This window comes from Branchiostoma floridae, chromosome 4 (genome assembly GCF_000003815.2).
Source record: "Branchiostoma floridae strain S238N-H82 chromosome 4, Bfl_VNyyK, whole genome shotgun sequence".
Lineage (NCBI taxonomy): Eukaryota > Metazoa > Chordata > Leptocardii > Amphioxiformes > Branchiostomatidae > Branchiostoma > Branchiostoma floridae.
This window is the reverse complement of record NC_049982.1, coordinates 17,707,318-17,732,536: the sequence shown is the minus strand read 5'-3', so window position 1 is coordinate 17,732,536 and position 25,219 is coordinate 17,707,318. Positions and strand designations below refer to the sequence as shown.

General features: G+C 40.5%; 2 protein-coding genes and 1 long non-coding RNA gene across 6 annotated transcripts; 2 read left to right on the top strand and 1 right to left on the bottom strand.

Moving 5' to 3' along the window:
- Nucleotides 1-853: 853 nt before the first annotated feature.
- On the top strand, nt 854-5,021 carry LOC118414318 (17-beta-hydroxysteroid dehydrogenase type 6-like). The gene is made up of 6 exons (XM_035818292.1): nt 854-1,235; nt 1,722-1,931; nt 2,969-3,151; nt 3,468-3,605; nt 3,730-3,888; nt 4,040-5,021. The coding sequence occupies exons 1-6, from the start codon at nt 977-979 to the stop codon at nt 4,213-4,215; spliced, it is 1,125 nt and encodes a 374-aa protein (XP_035674185.1). The 5' UTR covers nt 854-976; the 3' UTR covers nt 4,216-5,021.
- Nucleotides 5,022-5,437: 416 nt separating this feature from the next.
- On the top strand, nt 5,438-8,003 carry LOC118414370. Its single transcript, XR_004830951.1, has 4 exons — nt 5,438-5,574; nt 6,038-6,092; nt 7,230-7,325; nt 7,660-8,003. It is a non-coding gene; the product is annotated as an uncharacterized LOC118414370 (long non-coding RNA).
- A 127-nt stretch (nt 8,004-8,130) lies between these two features.
- On the bottom strand, nt 8,131-25,133 carry LOC118414286 (uncharacterized protein C20orf194 homolog). 4 transcript variants are annotated; one of them, XM_035818222.1, is made up of 39 exons: nt 24,947-25,133; nt 24,470-24,574; nt 23,990-24,061; nt 23,840-23,868; nt 23,286-23,410; nt 22,774-22,873; nt 22,398-22,476; nt 22,109-22,214; nt 21,720-21,778; nt 20,993-21,035; nt 20,684-20,851; nt 20,112-20,193; nt 19,862-19,913; nt 19,367-19,451; nt 18,894-18,976; nt 18,483-18,527; nt 18,257-18,302; nt 17,889-18,000; nt 16,908-16,978; nt 16,578-16,628; nt 16,199-16,289; nt 15,945-16,048; nt 15,388-15,534; nt 14,828-14,913; nt 14,467-14,556; nt 14,011-14,131; nt 13,390-13,478; nt 12,818-12,976; nt 12,418-12,543; nt 12,216-12,253; nt 11,936-11,979; nt 11,393-11,481; nt 10,939-11,025; nt 10,539-10,645; nt 10,087-10,331; nt 9,742-9,807; nt 9,428-9,521; nt 9,178-9,289; nt 8,131-9,145 (listed from the first exon to the last, which is right to left on the bottom strand). In XM_035818222.1, the coding sequence occupies exons 1-38, from the start codon at nt 25,021-25,023 to the stop codon at nt 9,180-9,182; spliced, it is 3,483 nt and encodes a 1,160-aa protein (XP_035674115.1). In that variant the 5' UTR covers nt 25,024-25,133; the 3' UTR covers nt 8,131-9,145; nt 9,178-9,179. The 4 variants fall into 4 exon arrangements, with proteins under 4 accessions (XP_035674115.1, XP_035674114.1, XP_035674116.1 ...); XM_035818221.1 differs by having other exon boundaries at nt 8,131-9,289; XM_035818223.1 differs by having other exon boundaries at nt 8,131-9,289; nt 11,936-11,985; nt 12,222-12,253.
- Between the last annotated feature and the right edge of the window lie 86 nt (nt 25,134-25,219).

The window sequence follows — 25,219 nt, the reverse complement described above, 5'->3', positions numbered from 1 at the left end:
ACATTGTCGCACACTGTTTATATGATATGTCGACGTCCATGTCTGCCATGGCAGTCTGACCGCCTGTTGTAGGCATGATCCGTATTAGAACATGGTATACAACTGTAGACGCCACGATAGAAAATGAAGAGCCTGTCGAGCTGTGAATGCATATCCATTTAAAATATTTGACAAGTTAGCGGGGAATGAGTTAAAAGCTAGTGGTATACGTCTCCCGTTCTGTGCATCTCTGCAAACGTGGCAAAATTATTGCCTATTAACTAAAGCAGACCAGCCCGGTACCCAAGCTTATTATCTCTGTGCATGCAGAGCTTTCGTTCTCGTGGCAGCTACTGTATGACAGGTTTGGATAACAGGCTATTCTGAAGTTACTCTCCAAGCAGAGGTTAGGCTCCGGCTGCTTTTTAACGTTTTTTTAGTCGTTTTTATCGGGCTTTCTATTTTGTCATTTTTCTTGAAGTACGCCAGGCAAACAGGTTTTGACACAGCGAGATAAGATACAAAATAGAAAGCCCGATAAAAACGTCTAACAAAGAACGTTAAAAAAACAGCCGGAGCCTAACCTCTGCTTGGAGAGTATTCTGAAGTACACATGTGGTCAGTTTCTAATCTCCAAGCAGATCCGACGGTAGCATAAGATAATATCAGAAGGTGGCAAAGGAGTGAAACTGGCCTAGGGGTGTGTTTAGCGACATACAGTAGCCAAACTTTTGATACTATCTTGTGCTATCGTAGGATCTGCTTGGAGATAAGTCAGCTTCAGGAAAGAGCGATTGCCCTTTGCCTGTAATTATCAGTAACCCCGCTAGGAGCGCTGCTGAACCTGGATAAAAGATATTGACCTCAAATGACCTCCGTTACTCATGATTTTGAGGGAAACTCAAAATGGCGGACACAGGTGGTAAAATTCATTGATTGGGACTCTTTCCTTGATAATTCCACAAGGCGATATAACCACAGCCCTGAACTTAGCACAATGATTTATCAGTTGTTATACTCTGTTGTTGCTCTATGTTTCGGCGTCTCCGTGTTTGTCCGCTATGTGAATGATGGCATGAATTTCGGGTTCCGCTCGGCGCTGAGTTTGCTGGTGCTGTTCCTTGGCGAGCCGTTCTGTCACCATGTAGTTGGGGAGGTGGAAGGGCTGCTGCTGTATGGACTGGCCTGTGTAGTCATGTACCTACTCCTGCCTGCAGGGGAGGTGGTACTTAAGGACAGGGTCGTGCTTATAACAGGTAACAATATATACAGGGGGCGGGGCATAACAATTATGTTTATACCTAGATTTTAGAAGTTGTTCTTAGTCTTACGTTCATTTTGTCTTTTAGAAGTAGCCTTGGTACCACCTCTCGAATTCCAGCAATGTATGTCAAGTATGACTTCTTAATAAGTTTTAGCATGATAAGCATTGATTAGCATCATTATTACTGGTGACCTTCTTCTCTTAGTTAGTGAACCACGACAATGTTTACTTTGCTGGCAGACAGCTTTCCAATTTTATGCTTTATTGGAATGATCTCATCATACGATATTTGAGAGAAAGTGAATTGAGGCTTCTGCCGTATGTGTCTCACAATGCTTACATTCGTATGTGTAAATTGTTGGAGACATGATAATGCCAAATTTCATGTTGTCTTCTAGGGATGATGGCATCTGCAGCTGTTCATTCGTCACCAACTTAAGGCAGGTGATGTTAACCTTATATCTCTATGTTATTTCAGGATGTGATAGTGGATTTGGCCGTGCCCTAGCCCAGCATCTGGACAGCCTGGGCTGTGTGGTGTTTGCTGGCTGTCTCCAAGGCGAGGGAGCTACCAGCCTCAAAAGCAGCTGCTCTGATCAGCTGAAAATTCTACAGCTAGACGTCACAGATGCCCAGCAGGTGGAGCAGGCCAGACAGGTGGTACAGGAGTACCTGGGGCCTGACAGAGGTTGGTGCCCTCCTTCCTGTGATCTCCTGAGACCCCTCCACTATCAGCAGGGGTGGGTAGGCTGTAGGGTCTGCTATGGAGGCTGTCTTGTTATTGCACACACAGTAACAACCTACTGCACCTCCATGTGGCCTTATTTGGGATGTACATGTAGTGTCCAACATAGAATGATTATCTCAGAACTGATGTGTCAACTTCAGTCTTTATGTCAACTTGAACTCAGTTACATACAACATTTAGTGATGAATCATAATTCAAATGGTCAGCTGACATTATGTCCAAATCTGATCTTGCTACTGCAAAATCGGTCAGCCTTTTTACCGGAAAACAGAGGAAAACACAGTTAAACACCGGAAAACACATGAAGGAGTGTATAATCTACTGAAATACAGTATGTTTTGATGAGTAAACATGACAGGTCGCTATGTTTTGCCACAGAATAATCTACATATGGCCCTGGAATGAAGAAATCGTCAGAAAATGCATGAGACTACGGGCCGGACCGCCGCCGCCACCCGGCGGACTGGACGTGCTGATTGTGCAAAATTATGTAACGTTGATGGCTAGAAGAAGCAAGCTTTATTAAGAAATACAGAAAACAGATTCTTATCACAATCCGAGTAGATTCATATATATTATATCTATGCCAATATATAACAGATTTTTGCACTGAAGTTCGGTAGGTATCAGCTGTCTTGTTGTGAAAGTATCAGACCCCGCTAAACAAACATGTATTCTGCAATGAAAACAAACATGGCCACCGGGTGGCGGCGGTCCGGCCCGTCGTCTCATGCATTTTCTGACGGTTTCTTCATTCCAGGACCATATGTAGATTATTCTGTGGCAAAACATAGCGACCTGTCATGTTTACTCATCAAAACCAAATAAAAGCTCCTTGTCAAAACATGTATTTCAGTAGATTATACACTCCTTCATGTGTTTTCCGGTGTTTAACTGTGTTTTCCTCTGTTTTCCGGTAAAAAGGCTGACCCAACCCCTGCAAAATGGTTTATGTGCAGTGTTGATGTCTGTTACAGGTTTGTGGGGTTTGGTAAACAATGCTGGCCTGGTGTACTTTGGTGAGCTGGACCTCCTCCCCTTCTCCATGGTTCAACACAGCATAGATGTGAACCTGGTCGGGATGTTACGAATGACCAAGACTTTCCTCCCTGTACTGAGGAAAGGAAAGGGCAGGGTCATCAACGTGTCCAGTATTGCAGGTTTGACATTTTCAGCACTGGTGGTATGTACAGTCTGCAGAACAGAAGTTGAACAGAATATAACATGACATAACAAAACAGTAATGTAATGCATGTAATTCATGATCAGTACATTATAGTACAATATACAGTAGTTCATTACAATTACAATTTGTGTTACTGTTGTAAATGATAGTGGTAATTTGTTTATCCAAACATGATGCAATGCAATATGTGAATGCAATTCAATCGTGGATATCCTGTTAAAGAGGCCTGTCCTCTACCGGTGTATAGCTTGGAGTGATTGTGGTTCTTCCGTTGTCATGCCTGTCCACAGGAAGTGTTCCACTGATGTTTATGTGTGCGGAGGGAGCAGCCAAGGCAGGGGTGGAGGCAGCATCACACATCCTGCGACAGGAGCTCAAGAAATGGGGAGTTCATGTGTCCATCGTGCAGCCGTTTGCCTTCAAGACAGGTGGGAGTGTAGAGCTATGCTACTGAGGCTATTGAAGCGTTAAGCCATAGGTTCATATTTTAATGTCTTGTGCTCGAAACCATGTTGCATTGATTATTAACTTATTTCTCATTCTAATTCCCAGAATGGCAAAGTTCAGAGTCCATGCTCAAGAACTATAACCAGCTCAGACAGGCATTGGACAAGGACACACTGGACACCTATGGTCTGGACTACCTGGATGCTTTCAAACACAACTTATTGAATGAGGAGTCTCTGAATGAAGATCTTGGTCCAGTTATAGGTACGTTTTAGATAATTGATACAGCATTGCACAATTATTTGTGGCATTCGTAGCTTGAAATTCCTAATCTTCATTGAAACTCCCTTGCCTGTAGATATTTTGAGTTTCCATGTGACCTAATAAATGTTGTGATGCTGTATGCCTCCATTAGGAGTGATGACAGATGCGCTGACGTCCAGAGGACCCAGGGCCTGGTACCCATGTGGGCGGGGCACCAGGTCACTAGTCTGGCTATCCAACCTAGTACCAACCAGCATCCTGGACATGATATTACCACTTCTAATGCTCCAAATAGATGTCACTCCAACCCTGCTCAGAGAAAGATAACAGTGGTGCTAGCAGTGTTGTCTAGTGATATATGTATAGATGTAAACAAGAGGTCTTGTCACTGCCACAGTACAATCATAGGTCAACACAATGCAGATGTTTAATTGTTACATAAGTAAATGTACATGTGAAATAAATAAATGTGCCATGTACATTTCAAATGAATGATGTGTCTAGTATGATAGGAGAATTCCAAAGACAAAGAACACTAATCGTGAACTTATGGTGAAGTTACAATATGTGATCATCACCATTTTGGGCATCTTGCCCAAGCAAGGTTCATTCTTTGTCCTGTCTTCCATCAAGTGCATGACTTGTACTCCAGCATCCCTGGCAATATCATAAATGCTATGTCTGACAGGGTCCGCCAATTTGGGCATGAATAGTCTTGGTATCCAATATACCATAGATGAAACAGTGTTATTAATTTATTAATCCAGACTTATTCATAACAAAATTTATTTTGCTATAACGCTAAATGTGCAAAGTTGCATTTGTAATTTGTATGTGTAGTCAATGTGTTATATGATATATCCATTTCCAACTTGTTAATGAAATGTTTAATGTATTTATTTGTTAATTACTTCTTCTTAGTGTTTAGGTGGCCACCATCATCTTGCTGATGTTTCAAACAAATGAATAAGAGTTCCAATATCTCATACTTTTGCCTATGATTTTGTTGTTGTTACGCAGATTAGGGCAAATTTGTATAATTGATACACATCTTTATAGTTATTTATATTTTCATTCCAAAATTTGTATATTGAAGAAATGACTAAAGTCAAATAAATAGCAGAAGAACATAATCAGGAATATTTTCTCATTTCTTGGTCTCACCAAGGAGGTTAAAAAAAACATTTTTTAACCTCCTTGGTCTCACCCTTGTCATGTGATAATTGTAGTCCATCATTGTTAGAAGTCATTGTTATACTCATGAAATTAATCTACAAAGTACATGATGTACTCATGTGAACCACTCCTATAGCTTGGGATGTAAACGTTTGAGTGGAGAACAAATAAAATTAAAGGCTGTTTGGATACCTGGCTGAACCTCTACAGCACACAAAGGATACAAGTTTACAAGGGATATTGCTTTAGTTTTGTCAAAAGGTGCAAAAGTTCTGTTGGGTAATTGGGTTTAAGTTACCAGACAGGAGAATTTGGGGGTATTATTTTTTTGTGTGAACAAACTTACAAAGGCGCCTGTGTTGGGAACTAGAGAAAGTAGCTGCAGTATGATTATTTGGCGCAAGGTGGCGTTGCATCACAACATCCATCACGCAACATCCGGGTCTTTCCCGCTGTAGCTATCCCTGAACCAAAATGGCGCCGCCGGTCGCAGTTTCGCCTCTTATCAAGGTAAAATTTGCATTTTCTTGCCATAACCGTTATCATTTTTACAACGTGACTAATCCATATATTCTACAGAATGTGCTGTGAATATATTTTATGGTTTATCTTGTCCCTTTCTGACTGTAATCCCATGTTAACGTCCATCTAACCTGGACGCCATGAAGGTCATGAAATTTGGTCAAGGGAAAAGTAAGGGCATGAAGTCTAATTTCTGTTGGTATTTTGTTACGTTGCCCTATTTTACATACAACACTAACACATAGTGCCCTGTCTGGTCGTTTTCTTCTGTGTTGGATATATTGCTGAACTCACAACATGTATCATTATGCATGTAGCCATGTACGGTCTACTTCTTGAGTTGACACGAGGTGAAAATTATTATATGAGACCAGAAGTTATAAAAACTAAGTGTACTACAAAACAAACATGTGCTTTTGTATGAGTTTACAGAATATGTTGTTTATTTCAGTTCTCTCGCTACGCTGCTCTCTTTGTGGGAATCGCATATGGCTCAAGGAAAAATGGTATGTTGAATGTCATAAGACTGTGACAGTTTGAGTTAAACTGTCCTTGGTGTTGTGGTCTCTTGTGCTAGGTTTCACTTGGTTCAGTTATGAGTCGACTGTCTCTCTTGGTATAACTCTTGGTGACTTGTGCTTGAGTGTTGCTGGTGCATCTTGGAGAGCACATCGAGTTTGTAGGTACTCTCAGTGTACTGGGAGAAGGCTAGGTACATCTGCTTGTTGATTTCATCTGAGAAGTCTTCTCTCATTCCGGCTAACTAAATGCAGAAATGTTAGTGGTTTTTGCAAGGCAGTCTTATCGTGAAATTAAAGCCACTGCAAACATTTATCCATTACAGCATGTGACTACATCTTGTATGGCATTACCGCAAACTACCACCACAAACACCCAACTTTCTCGCTAACGCGAAATTAAATCCCACAAAGTTAATTTTTTTTACAGTATCTATCCCATGTGTTGAAAATTTGTAACTTAATGTACATGAAGCTTAGCTAGCTGCCTACATCATGATACCATAGGACTATAGGATAGGCTAGGAGGCTAGAAAGTTGAGTAAGCAACATACAGTCAAACCTGCCCAAGACGACCACCCGGGGGACCGGAAAAAAGCGGTCGATTTGGACAGGTGGTCGCTGAGAAGAGTATCGACTCAAAACATGCCCGATGCAAAGTATAAATGGTTTCCGTTGTGTTTAATGGCAAATAGAAAGCACACTGCACGCACGCAAAGAAGCGAGGTCTTTAATGTCAAATACAGCACGCACACTGAAAACTGTAAATTTACCCCCAAAATCCGACGCAAACTGGCCGATTTCGGCACAAAATTGCGCAATTTATCATAAAAAATCGATGAAAACCTCAATTTTGAAAATAATGCGGTCGTTATGGGTCCCAATTTGGGCCGGTCGCGGTCGCGTTGGCCAGGTGGTCGTTGAGAAAAGGTCGCTTAATGCTTACGTCAATGGGAAAATAAATCGGGACCGAGAAAAAGCGGTCGAAATGGCCAGGTGGTCGCTGAGAAGAGGTGGTCGCCCGGGCAGGTTTGACTGTATGTGTTTACTTGTAAGCTCTCCAACATTCAAACTCAGTAAATAGAAGGGGTCCTCAGCAGGATAATTTTCTCCTTTGATTTCCAGCCAGACTAACAGTCTCTGAGGCAGAGGTCCGAAAAATTGAAGAGAAGCAGAAAAAGGAGAGAGAGGAACGCGAGAGGATTGCCAAGGAGCTGGCAGGTGAGATGCGCAAACCTCTTAGTCTTAGTACTCATGGCTTATACGAGCCCTGCATGGCATGCAGGTTCTCTTGTATGTTTAATATAAGGTTACAGTGATTTGTGAGCATTAGAAATTGATTCTTTAGCATTAGAAGTGATGAGAATTGAGGAAGATCAAATGTAATTTCCCAACATGGTGTAATACTAATAAGAAGCAGTCATTGTGTACAGGCACAAAATTCAGTTGCTCTTTGCTTGGACTGACAAATGTATCAATTTCCGATACATATATCTTCATGTATTGCAGTTTCATATTAACTGTTGAAATGACAAGCTTTAATTTTCCCCCACAGCTGCCAATGAAGACACCATCTTGAAGTAATGCAGCCAACGTCTTGCAGCTTTCCTGAATACCATTGTGAAGAAGATTCCACTAGAGATTTAACTATTTGCAGAGTGTGTACTTCAAAAGAAGCTGGGTCTAACTTAAAGATTTGTTCCTGGTATTAAGATGTTCACTCACCCAAATGGTTCCATAATGCTTGTGACAAGAACTCAATAGTCATTGAAATTCCATCTCCTCAACATACAAAATGTACTACAGGCCTGTGTGTATACACACTTTGTTCTGAAAGTTGTGATGAACAGATTGACAATTGATGACAAGTCACTATTAAAATGTGTCATGTAAAGTGAATATGTGTCTTTGTCTCTATTGCTCATGCATGCCTTTCCTTAAAGTTAGAGATCACTGGGCAGTAATTACCAGTACATGTATTGGTTTCCTTTCCTGGTTGGAAAGGAAAAAAATGAAAGGACAAGACTTTCTTTCACACAGTAAATGTATTCGATACAACCATTAGATGCACACTGCACCCTATACATGTATAGAATCATTCAGAACCTTGGTGAGAAGTGACCACAGATACATACTGCAGGAAATAGGAATAACATCCAGGCACTCCAACGTGAATTACAATTCAAAGAATTCATGCAGTAGTTTGGCTACATTCCAATACTCTTTACTCAAGATACTCAACTGTATAGCCCAACTCTCTAACAGCAAACTCACACAAATTGTCATAAACTTGTAGGAAATGACATTTCCCTATAACATGAAATTAATGCATCCTTATATAAAACTACTCAACTTCAAAGTGTGCCATATATTCTATATAATCAGTGTCACACAAAAATATACAACCTCAGCCACTTTGCAAAATCAGAATTCTCCACTCAAATAGATCTTACAGTGATAACAGCTCAACTAATGGAGTCAAAATACTAAACTTATTTTGCCAATGAAGTCTTGACAACGTTGTTCTGGTGGTGCCAACTGCAAGTTACAGACAACATCCTTGTCACATTTGTTAAAGAATGGGTGTATTACTATCTAGCAGTTGTAACTAAGATTAAGCAACATTTGTCCAAAATAGGTGGCAACACCTCTGCTGCACAAAACAACCATCACCCAAAAACACAACATTGTACTGTACTATAATAGAGTGTCACACTTGTGCTCAAAACATCACACAGATACATATCAGCTACGTCACTTGTACTGACAGTCTTATTTTTTAAACAATGAAATACATTTTAAGTAATCCCACAAAAGGCACTGCTGGTTGGAATGTAACGAAGTTAATCTGGCCAGTACAGTGCAAGAATTTAAGGTAAACAAGTAACTATGCTGGTCAGAAGTTCTGTACTATTAACACATAACAATTCATAGGAAAGAAGGCACAAAATACAGCAATGTAAGGACAGCCATTCAATGTCATGCTTGATAGGAACATCCATAGCTGATGAAATGTTTATATCCAGTTGATCTGAATGAAATGATACATTGACAAAATAGTAGCACTAGCAAGACTCATTTCTTGGTGAATAAGTCAGTGTACTCCTTGGAGTTGATCCTCTTGTTGTAGTTGTCAATGCCTGCGTTAACCTGACGGAGGTAGTCTGCTACAAACTGGTCCATGTCTGTAATCAGGTCAAGTATGAGAGCAATAAAGTAACAAGTCATGGTTCTTTGAAAATGTAAGAAAAAAAGGTGATGAAACAATGGAGGTGAACAAAAAATTCTTTACATAAGGAATGTAACAAGAAAGTTGTACTGACGTGGGTGCTTGTCTGCCTTCTGCCCGTCCATACTGATGTAGCTGGTCCCATTGTAGTACCATCCTGCAGGCAGGGGCTCCAGGTGGTGCTTCCTCTGTACACATGCAAAAAAAAAAACGGGCAGTCAAGAAGAGCTGTTCACAGCAGAAAGTCCCAAGTCTACAGTACATAGCTAGTCAAAGCAGTAATTGTAATTTTCAATCAAAATTTTAAACACACCCCCAGCAGCTTGTTTACTCACTACAAATCACATGCATTTACACAAAAATCCTATTGCACCTACTGTGCAGTCTACTGAGTTCTTCATAACTTACATGAATGTTTGCTATCTCCTGCTTGCTCAGGCTGTCTTCTGTCCTGTAAGCCTTCTTCTCTGGTTTCTGTATGATTAAGAAAGAGTCAATCAATGGTAATAAGATATTACATGTACTTACAGACAACGAGCATTTCTATATATTTTGTACACCACTTTCTCCAGCAGGAAAGCTATGTTGTTGTATATCGTAATTAACAGTTCTTCTGACCTCCACACCTTCAGATGAGGTGTGATCTCACAGATAGTGGGTGATAATGATTCCAGTTAAATGAAGGCAATACTAGTAGATGTGGTTGTTCATGTTGTGTTAAAAGAAGCTTGAATTTGTCCCAAATAAGTGTACCTGTCTGGTGCAAGCCCTGAGCCAGGTCTTGAGCACGTCCTCCTGCAGCCCACAGCCTGTGAACACCATACAGAAGTCTCCGTCCACGGTGTCGTGTTCCGTCTCCGAGGCAACCATGGACAGGTAACCACTCTTGGTCACGTGGATGACCTCATACTGCTTGGGTGAGTCCAGGAACTGGACATGCCCCTTGGTGCAGTACACGTTACCGTGGAATGGGTAGGGTGATAGGGCTGACTTCAGAGCTACAGTACAATGTAAGATAGAAACAGTTATTACTCACTTTACATGTATGTTCTCCATCGTGAGTTATCCATCTGAGGAAAACAATGTTAAACATGGAATGCAGCCCTATCCTTTCTCACGACTAGATTTTACCACATACATGTATGGCCTCCCTACACTGTTGCACAAAGGTAATGTATTCGTATCCACTCCTGAACATCCCTGACCTTTGCACTTGGCCTGGAACTTGACCCTGTCCAGGGGCAGTGAGAAGTAGATACAGACATCCTGCATGGTGGGGGAGGGTGGGAAAGACTGCACCTGGCCTTGGGACCTGGGCAATGGGTAAAAATGGTACTGTAGCTATGACATCTTTTGCTTCAGTCTGTGCACAAGCTAAAAAAACAAATGTGTCATTGAAGGGTAACTTTCATCTCTTAATTGCAGTGACATCACATACATGTTAACTCAAAGTTAGTTAACTCAGTAGGAGAGGTATATATAAAACTTTCTGTTTTATGCGAATGAATCATAATATCGTCCAGATTTCTTTACTATAAAAGAAACTCATGACAACAATAATCACAAGATCCCCCATCCTTCCCTGTTGCCTCCATCAGTACGTACCATCCTGATGTACCCAGGTGCCTGAGCTGGGCCATCTTGGGCTGACTGAACAAGGTCTCAGACAGGATCAGCTCGACATCTTCTGACCTGGGAACATACAAGGTAAAACGGTTACTGTACTTCCATCTCAGGGACAAATGAAAATGGCATTTAATTCTGTTGATGGAGTGAATCATGACATTTTTGTCAGCTCACTCAGAACCATAAATGAGCTAAAACTTCAGTTACTCAGGTGTGATTTAAGCAATGCATTGTCATGGGCTGATAAGGTCTCCAGCCATGACTGGCTCTGACACTGTCTGAAATGAACACATTCATTGGAATTAAGCCTACTCTTAAACCTACATGTAACAGACACCACCTTGTCAAGGCTCAAGCTCTATGGTGTGGTACTTGTAATGTTTAGTAATAATCAACATGGGAAAAAGCTATGAGCCAATAACCTATGGCATACCTAGTGACCTCTCCCCTCTCTGCCAGGACAAAGGCAGCATCAGGATTGACGGCTCGGATCAGGTGCTGTGTGACCTCCAGCTGGGGGTTCTGACAGGGAAAAGTCAAGGTCATGGATTATCATCTGAAGGCAAATAGAAAACTAGAGCAATGGCAATTTGTGAGCAGTATCAAGTGAACATTAACATCATTTGCCCAGATGGGAGACCTGGCGCATCCCCATCTTGTATTCAACTATTCGAATGGGTATATCACCCCTTAAGGGGCGGTATAACTATAACCCCGTCATGTGTATGCATGTCGACCAATGATGATGATGATGAAGTGAACAATCTGGTCCAAGCATTCATCATCTATAACGGAAGAAAACTACTGGTGTGGCAAGATAAACACTCTTTTGAATCACCCAGGTGGCCAAAATGTTTGTAATACTGTTTTCTTTCTTTTTTTATCATCTTTCTGGTGGAATTAGTCTTTCATTTTCACACAACACTTCCATCATAGGGATGAAGAGTTTGGAACAGACCTCTTGAACTAGACTTACCTGTACCTCGGTGCAACTGGTGAAGACTATGTTGTTCACCCAACCTGGAGACGGGGGAAAAAACGGTGAAAAACCATAAACAACCTTCAGTCTAACACTATATCTTTCTAACCATTAAAATCAGCTCACCAGTAGCATAGTATAATAGTTGTGAAATGAGAACATTTGTTGAAAATTGAAACAAGACCACTATAAATATTTACCATGTTGAGGGCTTTTATTTTTTGTAGAGATATGACAACATGCACCAAAATCTTTAAGTGGATGGGTTGTTACTCACCTGGAGCACACTGATCCAGCACTTTGGGAAACAGAAACCTGAAAGGAGAGTCATTATATTCATATTCTACAGACGGTCTGATACAGTTTTATAAATCCTGAAGACAGACAGTACAAACCAATCAAGAAAGAAGCAGACAAATCACAACATCTCCTTCCTGGACTAGGCACACATGTCTGACGGTGCTAAGAACCATTGCTACCTGTCCTCCAGGAAAGTGTTCATGGGATCCACACAGGCGGTGACTGCTCCAACCTTCAGCCTGCTGCGCACCTCAGGGTCAGGGTGGCACAGAACGGCCAGCACCACATCCAGCACATCTGTAAACCTGACAGTATGGAAAATAAAGTGATTTTAATCTGCAAACAGCATTTTCCTTTCAATGATTCTCTATTACACATTTTATGACAGCAAGAGTTTCTGTAATCAATCCTCCAAGTGATTGTCACATAGAGAATAGAAAACTATACTTCAAGTGTGAAAAATGATAGAAATGAAGTTTGCTGTTTGTTTGAAATCCAAACTCCTGCTAATGATCATGTATTTGTGTCTTGATAAAGTCTAATAAATCTATTTCTCATCAGCCACCAGTTGTGTCCTACCCTGGAGTGACGATGACAGCTCTCATCTTCTTCTTCCCTGCAGCAGAGGCCTTGGCCGCCCGTCTCCTCTGAGCTGTGACTGCTGCGCTGAGTGAGGCCTGCAGGCTGTCTGCATCAAACCCTTCTGTAATCTCAATGGGCTGTCGCAACACTACCCACCTGATGAATAGACAAGCAACTGTCTTTTTATTTCATCTCTAACACTAAAGCAATTCTGGCATATACAGCTGTAACAGTGTTTGCTGTTGACATTGTGCAGCCTGACCAGTCAACAAGGACTTTTGTGTCAGTCTTGATGAATGAGTTCATGTACATTTGTACACTGGCACCTTATAACAAAATGAAAGCATCTTGAAACATACATACAAACGCTACCCAAAACATAACCTTCTTGCCAAAGATAATCAAGGTGAAAGCCAATAATATGGGCAATATCTCTAGGCTAAATTAACCTGCTAGAAATACTTTTCACTGCAACTAAATTTTCTTCAGACATGGCCTTGTAATGATTTTTACCATATTTGTAACAAGTTTGTCATAAGTGTCCTGAAACTGCAAATGCCACACAGTACCTGCCATGCTCCTTGTTGATGTTGACCAGACTTGTACACAGGTTGTCCTTGTGACTCCCTGGGATTCCAGTCAGGATGGTCACAATAATCTAGGGGAAGTCAGTTTCATATGTTAAACATAAGGATTACAGTTTTCAGTATCACATGTATATTATACAGAACTTGACTTAAAAACCCTGCGAGTATTTTGGACTTTGGTGATTATGTCAAAGTCATATTTTAGCGGAAGTATTTTTGGACTGCCCCACTTTACATAGGGAAGAGTCCATTCTTGCATAGAGGGGGAATGTTTTGCGATGATTCAAAATTCCATTGTTTAACGGAAGTGTTTTTGGACTGGTCTATTCAAGGAGGTTGAAAGCTTTCAACCTCCTTGGTCTATTTTACCTTTTTACACGTGGTGTACTGGAAGAGTTCACTCTTGCATGTTAAGATTTTTTTGGGGGGGATTAACTGTGCCCTTTCAAGCAGAAGTGTTCCATTTTTGCACATGGGCGATTTTGGAACAGTCTATTGTTGGAGAGAGATGGCTAAAATATGCTGTATTCGCTCTCAAGCAAATGTCTGCCTTTCTAGTTTTAAGCTTATGAAAGTACATGTCAGAAAGGCGTGAATACGCACCTCCTCCATGTTGGGCTCCAGGTCCATGGGCTCCTCCTCAGCCTGGTCCAGCAGCACAGCCAGGTCAGAGGCAGGGACGGGGGTCTGCAGCAAGCAGCTGGCTGAGGAGTGGGGCAGGAACCTACAGGACAACATACATGTACACATAACACTCACAGTCAACTTTACATTCTAATGGATACACAAAATATACGTCATACATGGAAAGAGTAATAATGAGCATGGGAAACTGTACTGTACAGTATTGCAAAAAGCACTAAGGTAAGGATTGGTAGGATAAAAAGTTGAAAAATTTAAGTTCTGACAATGATTAGATGGTGGACATTTTAAATCACTTTTTACTTCTCTACACAGCTATCTACCATTCTTTTGTATCCTGCAAAACAGTTTGTTTTCATTGTGCTTGAAATATATTGAAAGACATCATCCTTTTCACATTAACAGAACATGTATTACCTTTTTAGATCAGGCAGGTTCACCATGGCCTTCCTCAGAGCAGAGGGCTGAGTCAGCATCATCTCCAGTCTCTTCTGCAGCTGGGAGTGGCTGCAAAATCAACACTACCTGTTTAATAGTCAATTGGAAAATGAGGGAGGGTAACAAATTTCACAACAGGCAACAAGAGTTGTTACAAAGTAAGTACAAAACACTGCTGTTTGTGTTTAGTGTTGTGGATTGCAAATACGTATAATTAAGTATCATATATACGCATGATAGGGCATACACGCAATGCATATAGATTCATGATGTACGCAAAACTTCAGTCAAAAGATAGCCTTCTTTAACAGCATCTCAAAGGAAGACTACAGCTGCTTACAGAGAAGCCAGGTCAGCTGGTAGCTCCTTGACCACCTGTAAGTGGGCCTGTCCCATCTCTTCCTTCTCCTGCCAAGCTGACAGAACCTACAGATAGAACAACAAATATAGAGTTCTACTCAGGGAAACACTGGTTACTAGTAAAAACTACAAAGACAAGAATATGTTACTAAGTATTTATACAAAGGTGCTTTCCGGCTCTTTTGATACTTCCGTTACATTGTACATTGTAAATGGAAAACAAATGCGTGAAATTCATGATCAACTGGTCCCGGGTGAAAAGTCTAACAAAACAATTTTCCAATGAAGCCATAAGTAGAAGAGACAGCAGTTGGTATACGCGTATGGTTTAATGCATAAAATGCGTAATACTCATATAATGTGTGGTTCTTTTCCTGGACACATTTCACACTGAATAAAAATTAGTTTTTTTAGGCATTGAAATACCTGTAAAAGATTATAATGCTGTCATGCACCTATATAAACCATTCCACCATTCTACTTATTTTACTGTAAAGATTGCTTTTAAGTACTTAATTCCCAAGTGAAAAGAGTACTGACCTCTGTGATGAATGTCTTGTAAGCTCGAGTGCTGGGGTTGAAGACGATGACAAGCCTGTTGTCAGGGTTCTGGACCTGGGCAGGCAGGAAGCCCAGCATGTCTGGTCTGTAGGTCAGGACCAACATGGCCACAACGGTACGGGAGTCCTGGGGACACAGGGAAACAGTTGCCATGATTACATGCCACAAGCTTACAACATCCATTTATATGAGGTTAAATGCATTGTCCTGTCCTTACATCAATATCCGACCGGTCCAATGGCCGAGTGGGTAGAGTGTTCGCCTTGCATTTGGTAGGTCGTGAGTTTGATCCCCCACGAGTCATACCAAAGACTTTTAAGATGGTACATGCTGCTTTCTCTGCTTAGCACTCAGCATTTGGGAAAGAGTATGGAAGTTGAACACACACCACTACCAGTGGACTAGCCCCCGACTGTAGTGCTTGCACAAAGCTGTGTGGCCCAGGGCTTATGAAACGGAGATGGGAGCTGCCCTATGTGCCATCAGGTGCGGGAATTGTGTAACATTAGAAAGCATATCAGTTTTGTAAGTCTTACCCCATCATAGAAGAGAACACTCTGCAGTTCAGTTCTGGGCAGGATGAGGGCGCCCCAGTGTGGCTGAAGGAACACCAAACCTCTCTCGAAAATGTGCAGCTGACCTGGGGAAGGTAACAGTACACTTGTCTCAGCTCCTAGTAGAACCTGCCTATTCATAATTGCCACAAAAAGATCTTTACTCCTTAGATCTTTACTCTATTCTAAGATGAAGAAATATCAGAGTCTTGAACAATAAGACATGATTGCTCCACCTTCTTGTGAGAAGCAGTATTTAGTTGCCACCACCAGCTGCACCTGCTCCCCCTGGAGGAGGGGTTTCCCCAAAACGTCCACAGATGGTGTCTGGAACAAACAGTGATCTGTACCGTTAAAACCTGCATGAGGTGGCCATGACTACTGGCTCATGACAGCTGCTTTTTGCTAGTCCAGAAGTTCTTTTCCCAAAGACATAACAAGCATGACACATTTTGCTCAAGCTGTAATTCATATCAATTCCACTTCAGTGTACATGATACCACAGAAACTCCAAGTTACAGTATCGTTACCAAGCAAAGCATTCAGTTTGTTGCTTGGCTGGTTGTTACATCGGATGATAAAAAAATATACCCAGGAAAACTGAAGACATCTTACCTTCACTAAAGTCTCTACTGCTTCAGACCGGTTAGTCTCCTCTTGACTGGTCTGAACAAAAACAGGCATTTGACACAAATCATGATGCCTTACATAGTGAAAATAAATATGATGGTCCCAACTATCCACTGCACTAAGTCATATACCGTAAACACTGAAATGTTTGCAGTGGTGTTATTTTTGTGGTTTTTGAGGTGACACTGCCAAAATACTTATTTTGTACTCCCACTGTACTGCAGGACTGCTTTACATTAACTGTCAACCACAAAATTAAGTCTTGGAAAGAATAAATAAATTTACAGAATCTAATAGGATCTACATTGCACTTACCATCCAGGTGGTGTAACGGGGAATGTTTGCTGTCAACACCGTGTAGCAACTGTCAACTGTTTTGGAGCCATCTGGAAACACAGGATGGAAACCTCAAACTATCAATAACCAACTAATATCTAGTTTACAATGATAACAATATACGAGGGGCGTGCAATTAGTAATGGTCCTGACCCATTTCCCATAGCAGGAGATTAATGAAACTTGGCACAGTTATTAGTCTTTCTCTTCATAGGAATCACCCAGAGTTATGCATTTCTCCCATCGTTTGATGCAGCTCTGGACACCGATTTTGTAGGACACCCCAGGTTGGTCCTCCAACTGATGCCTCATCAATGGCACAAGAGGGACGACCAGGTCTGGGAGCTGTTTCCACAGACTTCCAGCCACGTTTGAATTCAGGATGCCAGCGTTTTACAAGGTCATATGATGGGGCATCATCACCATAAGTTTCATTTATTTCATCAAAAGTCTTCTTTGGTGTGCGTCCTTTCAAATACAAAAACCGGATCACTGCGCGACACTCAACTGGTTCCATTTCACACCTGGTCCATTTCGCACCTGACTAAGTTCAAACACCAGTAAATCAGAAACCACAATTAGTTCAGAGCTGTCTTTTGCAACATAACCCATAGAGATATGAATTATTACACATACAAAATTTCATTTAGATCAGACAACTGGAAGTGGGTCAGGACCATTACTTATTGCACGCCCCTCGTACTATACAGTATAGAATAAAATTATTTTTCCTTGGTCTTAAGCTAAGTCTTTTGCTATGATAATTTGGTAATATGTCTTAATTATAGCTTAAATGTTTCAAAAACTAACAAATCAAAACATTATTCTGTCAAAAGTGTTTCCTACAGATATGCATGTATAGATACATCTTAAAACAATTTGGTAATGACAAAGAGACTTAACATCCTTCTCCTGCTTGACCAATGAAACAAGAGGTTGATCGCCATCAACAATGCCCACCATGGTTGATGACAGAAAGGCTGGACACCAGGAAGGACTCAGCGAAGGTGACAGAGCCCAGGGACTCTCCTGAGTGTTCTACACTGGGAATGTCGTTGAAGGACAGGAATGCCTGGGATGTACACAGATGAAGAACATTCAATACAGATGACAGCTAAGACTGATAAGAATGCTTCTCCAGAACAATACCTCAGGAATGCCTTGAGAACAAATTTCATTTAGCATTAATAGCCATGAGCCGGAAGCTCTATGATCAAGACGAATGGCTATACTTGTTAGATCATGTCTCTGTCAGGTAAACAGCTGCTGCTGTGACAGTGAAAATCAGTACAAAATGCTTACACTCCAAATTACTAGTAAAAACTTACAGTTTTAACGAGGTGAGATGATGCTCCCTGTTCAGCTGCCTGGGAGCTGCAAGAAGAATTGATAAATCTGTCACGTACATGTAAATATCAAGCTATCCCTGAGATCAGATTTTGAAAAAAGAATTTGTACAATTGATTGTATCATTGACACAAGGTTTGTACCATAACCTTCCTTGAAGTCTAACAGTCTGATAATACAAAACAAATGTCATCAATAATAACTTACCACCCATGCATGTCTACCTCCTCAATTGTGAAATCAATAGGATTCCTGTAGAAAAAAACATTAGATACACAATGAAGATCACCTGTATCTTCAATGAAAAATATGTAAAAATGTAAGAATAACCACTTGAAAAAACAAAGGGTTTAGCATTATGGAAAGGCAATATATAATGGCTAATATTCTTTCTGAATAAAAAATGTTCACAATGATTGAATGATAGAGCCAAAGAGAAGGGGTGTAACCGTATAAGTATAACTATGGGGCAGCTGGGTCCAGTGTTAAACAAAGTTTCAGGTTTCGGTTATCTCATTGGCCACATGAGGTTACGCACCCCTTGATGTGTACACTGACAGTCCTATTTTATTAAGGAGGACTACCACAAGAGTTACCCTACTCAACACTTTCACTCACTTGGATGATGCAAAGGCACTCCCGAGAGGCAGCTGGTGTCGGTCCACTGCATCTTTCAGCACATCTAGAACTGTCTTCCTTGCCTGTGGAGGAAAGTTTGAGATGTTCTGAAACAAATGCCCTCAAGTAGTAGCACGAATAAAGACATGTATATGTTAGTATAGTCAGCCGATTGAACTTTTAAAGTGGCCCAATGTATTTTCCATGGCCACTAGTTATTTTACAAAGAATTCAGTCTCTTCATACATGCATACAAACATTTGATAAAAATCAAGAAACCTCATAATAGGGCTATCTGATGTTGATGAGATTAAAGACCAAGACTTGTTGAAACAAAACTTCTATCATCATCTGTAATCAGAAGCATTATGTACTATTAAAAGAGAGAAAGAGAATACTGGTAGATCTGTAATAAATGTATGACATCTAGACAGTAGCAAGTCAGGATAAGGACAAAGTCCGAGCAAACTCACAGCTCCAACACTCAGAGTCTTGCTGTATTTGTCAATGGCAGCCAGAACAGCATCAACTGCTACCAGGTACATGGTAGACAGCAACCTGCAGAATTACACAAGTCAACGTGAAATTCAGTACAGCTCTAATAACTCCCAGCACACTATTCCTACAGGTCAACTAGTAACTTCCAATACACAGGTTCTATAGATAAATTGATGCCCTTGTGATGAAATATCAATTTGATAAGCTATTTGATTTTCCCCAGAAACAGTATTTCAGAGAGCAAATGAGTTGGAAATAGCTAAGAATTTTTAAAATGGTATGTGAATCTCAAAATTTCACAGACTCAACACAAAAAAGGACAATTTAAAATCAGCTGTGTATATTTTGCAAATTGTTGACTTACGATTTGGAGAGACGACCATTTCAATTTTGTGTGCGGAACTTTTTCGGACCCTCACTTGTATTTCTCACAGCACAGACTCGGGAGAGCCCATTACTTATGACCTTACCTGAGATCCATGTTCTTTTCCTCAGTTCTAGGCATGCCAGTTCCTCCGCTTACTGGACATTGGAGAAAAAAGTATGTACAAGGTCATGTACATGTATTGTGAGTAGATGCATGTATTTATGTGCAGGCTGAGATGCATGTGTGTGCTTTGTTTCCAATTTTTTTTTCATTCTTACAATTTACATTAAAATACCAATAGAAAATTAGAAGAGTAACTCCCTTCAATTGTTGGTATTGTGTGTAGAGCATACCTGGGTATGGGAAATGTCCACTGCTGAAGAAGTAGGTTCTAGCACAGCTGAGTGGACCCCGAGGTGAGATGGCCTGACAAGCCTACGTGCAGTGGGAAAGTTAGAATTATCACACCTGACAATAAACCTCTGACATGCCAACAGTATGTTCCATTTCTCTCATGTGCAGATACTTTTAGCTATAACAGTTACTTAATACTGTCATGTTGATTCCAATGCAGTACAAAGCATGTACGCGCCAAGAAGCATGTGCGCACCAAGAAGCATGTGCGTGCCAAGAAGCATGTGCGCCAAGAAGCATGTGCATACCAAGAAACATGTGCGCACCAAAACTTGCTTAAAATGAAATTGTATGTCCTTACAACTTGAGATATTCTAGACTAATGTAGCAATTGCTGTCATTTTGGTAAACAAAAAAAAGTAATGGTACCATGCCTACTATGCATACTACTTACCACAGAGCAGAACATATACTGTTCAATGCTATTACCCTTGAAACACATGTATCACAATCATCACATTTCTCTACCATATAATTTTTCACCAAAACTTCCCCCAGACATGTTCCTCACCATGTGGAGAGATGGCCCTCCCCTGACACCTGCCCTGCCAATGACCCCATCAGCGCCCTGTCCACCTGCCCCTGCTCCGCCCGTACGAGTCCCAAACAGCACAAAGGCCCGTCTCCGCCCTCCAGCACCGCCTGCTTGCATGCCATGGGTGTAGTAACTCTGGAATGGCTGGTCGGAAAATATTGGAAGCTATTTCATTTCCCAAAGGCATTTGCCAAAAAAAATTGTTCAAGCATGTACAAAAAATAAGCAAACTTAAGATATGCTTCTCTCTGATCATCTCAAAGTAGGTATAGTCTCAAGAAGTACCTCTCCAACTTTGCTCTCTGTCAAGACTGCTCTCTGGGCAGGGCTGTGGAACATAAAGTTGATATTACAATTAAATGGCTAAGTTTACACTCTGATATAAGGCCACACCAATTTAATTTCTTGGTTCACGGATTCGCTCGCTCCTATTTTTTGGAAAAAAAATAAAAATAAAAATTACGCCTCAGCAAATTTTCACCATTAATGAAACCATTCACCAACTTTCTGGTGTAGCAAATTGGCCTTTATCTTATGAGCTCCTTAAAGTGTGGGTACAGGTGCTGTTACTGTACAATAATAGTGTTTTTGTACTTTTTTCAAGCTGAAACCTTTTTTTCTTTATGTTTTGGATTAGCCGTTACCTTTGTCCCAACCATTTTACAATTTTTATTTTTATTTCGCCCTCTCGCTCCATATTTTTTATGAAAAAATCTGTGAACCAAGAAATTAAATTGGTGTGGCCTAAGTTTGTAAATAAAGTTTGTAAAGAAAGTTTCAGTAGCTATTGTTCAGTCACATATTAAAGAAGGCAGTGTTTGACAATTATGCTCAGATAATACATAAATGCTAATAAACCATTTTGACAGGAGCTTATTTCTGTATCAAAGGTTGGCTCCTGAATTTTCCATATGACATCTTACTAATCATTTGGTAATGAATACTGGCACACATACATGTAAGTGCTAGTTCTTTCTCTGATTGCTCCATACCAAACAACATCATCTCCTACCTTTCAACATCAATATTCTTGATCAATGAAGTCCACTGCTGTTCAAACTGGGACAGTTGCTGAGTAAAGATAAGAATCAACAATTATTAAAGATAATTATTAACCTAACATTGTATTGTATTGACCTATCTAACATTCACCTTGGCTATTCTTAAGCATGATCTTGACTGCAAGACAAGCTAGTTTCTTATTGTGGTCCCTAGGTGCATGTAGTTTGCCAAAGCCTACATCAAGTATTAGATTAAATATGGCCTTCACGGATTTATGTAAAAGTAAGGTGGGATAGATGCATCTATGCCATTTTGAAATGTACAAGCCAAACTAGGAGGTTAATATGACAGTAGCAACACAATCTTCCACAGAGTCAGTGATAATGATAGGATAGACACCTCTGTGACCAGGTTCTCCAGTCCAATGGGGTCCAGCCTGGTGTAGATGTGCTCCAGTCTACTGCTGACATCAAACACCTCATGCTTCATGGTGAAAAATCCTCCACTGAAAGGTGAAAATCATAAACTGTCTTTATGTGTCTTTATGCCAACCTTTCACATCTGGGAAATCTCTCATCAGAGCATACTTATCATACTGATCAACCTGATAAAAGGCTTTACTTCTCTTTACTGGAAATGCCTCACACTTTTTTGATATCACAAAGTCAAAAGAAAAATGCTTACTTACCCTCCAAACCCTTCCAGGGCAAATGCCTGTATAATAGGCCACTTCTCTATGACCATTGGGCTGAACTGTTGCTGATTAACTGGACAGAAAAAGTTAAAACTTACATGTAGTGTGCTTAAATGAGACAGTAGCAGCTTCAAAGTATTGACTGTAGCTGTAGCACAACATGCAACAAAGGCTACCAAAAGTTAGCTTAAGGACATATTCCACAGGGGGTAACAAGGAAAACAGTACATTGTACTCAGAGTACAGTATTATATCATACAGATATAATAAATAAAATCAATTAAGTGACATTACAGTAAATGAAGAATTATCATCTGTTCCTCAAACATTGACAGCTGTTCTTGATGCATGAGCTGAATACTAGTCTTACATCTAGAGCTGTAAGGCAGCCCCACTCTGTTGCTCCCTTCCATCATGGCCACAAAACTCCTGATCTTGTACTCCTCAGCCTCCTCCTCATCCTCATGGTACTATAGGAACATCAGTTAACACAGCTTAACCCATCATCCATCAATAGAGCAATACTTCAAATCCACATACTAAACACTTGTAGGCTTCTAAATTAATTTTAATACTCGTCACACATTTTTGTAGCTTTCAGAAGCATGTGACAATTTTTTTGGACACCTTTTCCTTTTGAGATAGCCCTTTGACAACAAATTTGTATTGTTTGAAATATGTACAAAGATTCCTGGACAGAAGCTTTGACATATTCAGATATGAAATGTTTCAATACAAAATGTTCAATACAAGAATATACAAATTACATTGTTAAGTATTACATCTACATACAAATGTATAACTATCATTAGGCAAAGTGTTGTAGATACTTGACTGCTACGGTGACTATACACAAGCAAAGAGGAGGTGAAGAACACAGACCTTGTCTTCCGCCATACAGAAGATCTGTAGGTTCTTCCAGTGTGCAATGTAAGGCAGCAGGTATGGGTAGTTGACAGGGTTACAGTATATGCGAACACCATCTTGTCTGATCAGGAGCATCATGTCTAGGGATGAATGAATGGGCCATTGTCATTATTAAAGAAGAACTGAAGACATCATATACATAGTATACATCAGCTTCAGTAATGGTCACTTGCTATAGCCATCTATATACAGTATAGTCTAGACTCTTCAGCAAGTTTAGGGTACTAAATTGGCCATTTACAAGTTCTAGCACTCTAGAGTTTCAACACTAATGACTTTAGCTGCTAGGCATTTTTATAAAGCCTCAAAACAATGTTTGTTAAACACCTAATAATGTGTGCCAGTGTCTATGCAAAAGGAAGCCATTCTTCCACTCTCAAGTCTAGATTTAAGGACCTGACACAAACACTGCAAGCTTTGATTTCTTGTTACAAGGTGCCAAGAAAAATTCCAAGGAAACCTTCTTTATCACCTTTAAGTTATCAATCATTGAATACTTTTTAACATACCATCAACAGTGTCTTCTGGAAGGTTAGACCTAAGAATAAACGAGAAAAAAAGAAAGAATTTCATTCAGCACATTCTTTCTTCTGTACAAAATGACAAATCAATCAATATTAAAGGAAATAAAGTTTAAAAAATGATTTGGACTTTAATACCTCTTGATGTTCTTGTAGTCATATAAACCGAAGAGAACATAGTTGGCCAGCTCCCGGGCTCCATCGCTGTGCCTGTGAGTGCAAAATATCAGTTGTCATGCCATGTATCTCTTTCTCCAAGGTTTGAACTTGTTTTCTTTGTTGAAAGAAATTTGAACGATGAGATACATGCAATTATTAGGATACTTAGGATTTCTGGCCATTGTAAACCCACAATGATGGCAAAAAGACATAACTACATAATACTATGTGGGAAGTTGCTTTAAAGTACAATACTAATACTATATAGCTATCAGACCATTTCAAACTTGGCTCCTTCTTCAAGTTCTTATCTGGGTTGACCCGTTGCATTGGTAAATATCTATATGAATTACACAGAATGTTGAAATCGTCAATGACAATACTTAACACAGACCTTGAACCAATACATAATTTGAATGGTACATCAGACTTGGTCCCAGGACAGTCAAGTGTCCTTACCTGCCATCCACACCAAGGATACACAATACAGCATCCAGCTGGGACTGCCTGGGGTCTTTGCTGGGTTGGAGTAAAGACTGCACCTGTCGTAACCTGCAGTTACTGCAGGGGAACATTTGTAGCGTTTATCAGTGTTTCATTTTACTTCGTGATATCTCATTTTACACTTGAATACTGCTTGTTATATCTCTTCACTTTTCTACAATCTATAATTGGCCTGAGGATTGGATTGGGGAGGGGGAGGTATAAAATCTAGCTATTGGTCCAGACTTTGTTCTTGATTCTGCAGCTAGAACATATACTGAGTTTACACTTACTGCAATGATAGTCTTTTGTCAACAAAACTGTCTCTCTGTGATCTATTGACACCTACATGTTGTAGGACATGACTTTATTTGGAACCCGCCCACACACACGGCACGGCAAACTGACAACATCAGATTCCCTGCCGAAGACTTCAAAATCAATACAACTCACCTCACAGCTGAGGAAAAGGTTTCCTGTCTAGCTGCACGGCGACCTGAAGAAGGTCTGAACGGGCTGTTTTGAGCCATTCGTCTCGACTATTAGGTTTAATTGGAAGAAAACTTTTAGTCGAACTTCACTTGTTTTCATTAGCAACTACGGCGGCCATTTTGGATGTTCAGAGGTCATGTGATCATGATCTGGTTGGTCACCAGTGTTGAGCGGGTAATTCGAACTGTCCGCTCCGCTGTGCTGAAGAACTACTCTCCAAGCAGAGGTCGAATC

What these genes read in the sequence shown, in the direction of transcription:
- LOC118414318 (XM_035818292.1), top strand. Translation starts at nt 977, where the DNA reads ATGATTTATCAGTTGTTATACTCTGTTGTTGCTCTATGTTTCGGCGTC. An exon ending in CAACGTGTCCAGTATTGCAG is followed by an intron (nt 3,152 to 3,467) that starts GTTTGACATTTT and finishes GCCTGTCCACAG; the next exon opens with GAAGTGTTCCACTGATGTTT. An exon ending in GCCGTTTGCCTTCAAGACAG is followed by an intron (nt 3,606 to 3,729) that starts GTGGGAGTGTAG and finishes TCTAATTCCCAG; the next exon opens with AATGGCAAAGTTCAGAGTCC.
- LOC118414286 (XM_035818221.1), bottom strand. Translation starts at nt 25,023, where the DNA reads ATGGCTCAAAACAGCCCGTTCAGACCTTCTTCAGGTCGCCGTGCAGCT. An exon ending in TCTGTATGGCGGAAGACAAG is followed by an intron (nt 22,874 to 23,285) that starts GTCTGTGTTCTT and finishes ATGTTCCTATAG; the next exon opens with TACCATGAGGATGAGGAGGA. An exon ending in TCAGGGCTTGCACCAGACAG is followed by an intron (nt 9,808 to 10,086) that starts GTACACTTATTT and finishes TTAATCATACAG; the next exon opens with AAACCAGAGAAGAAGGCTTA.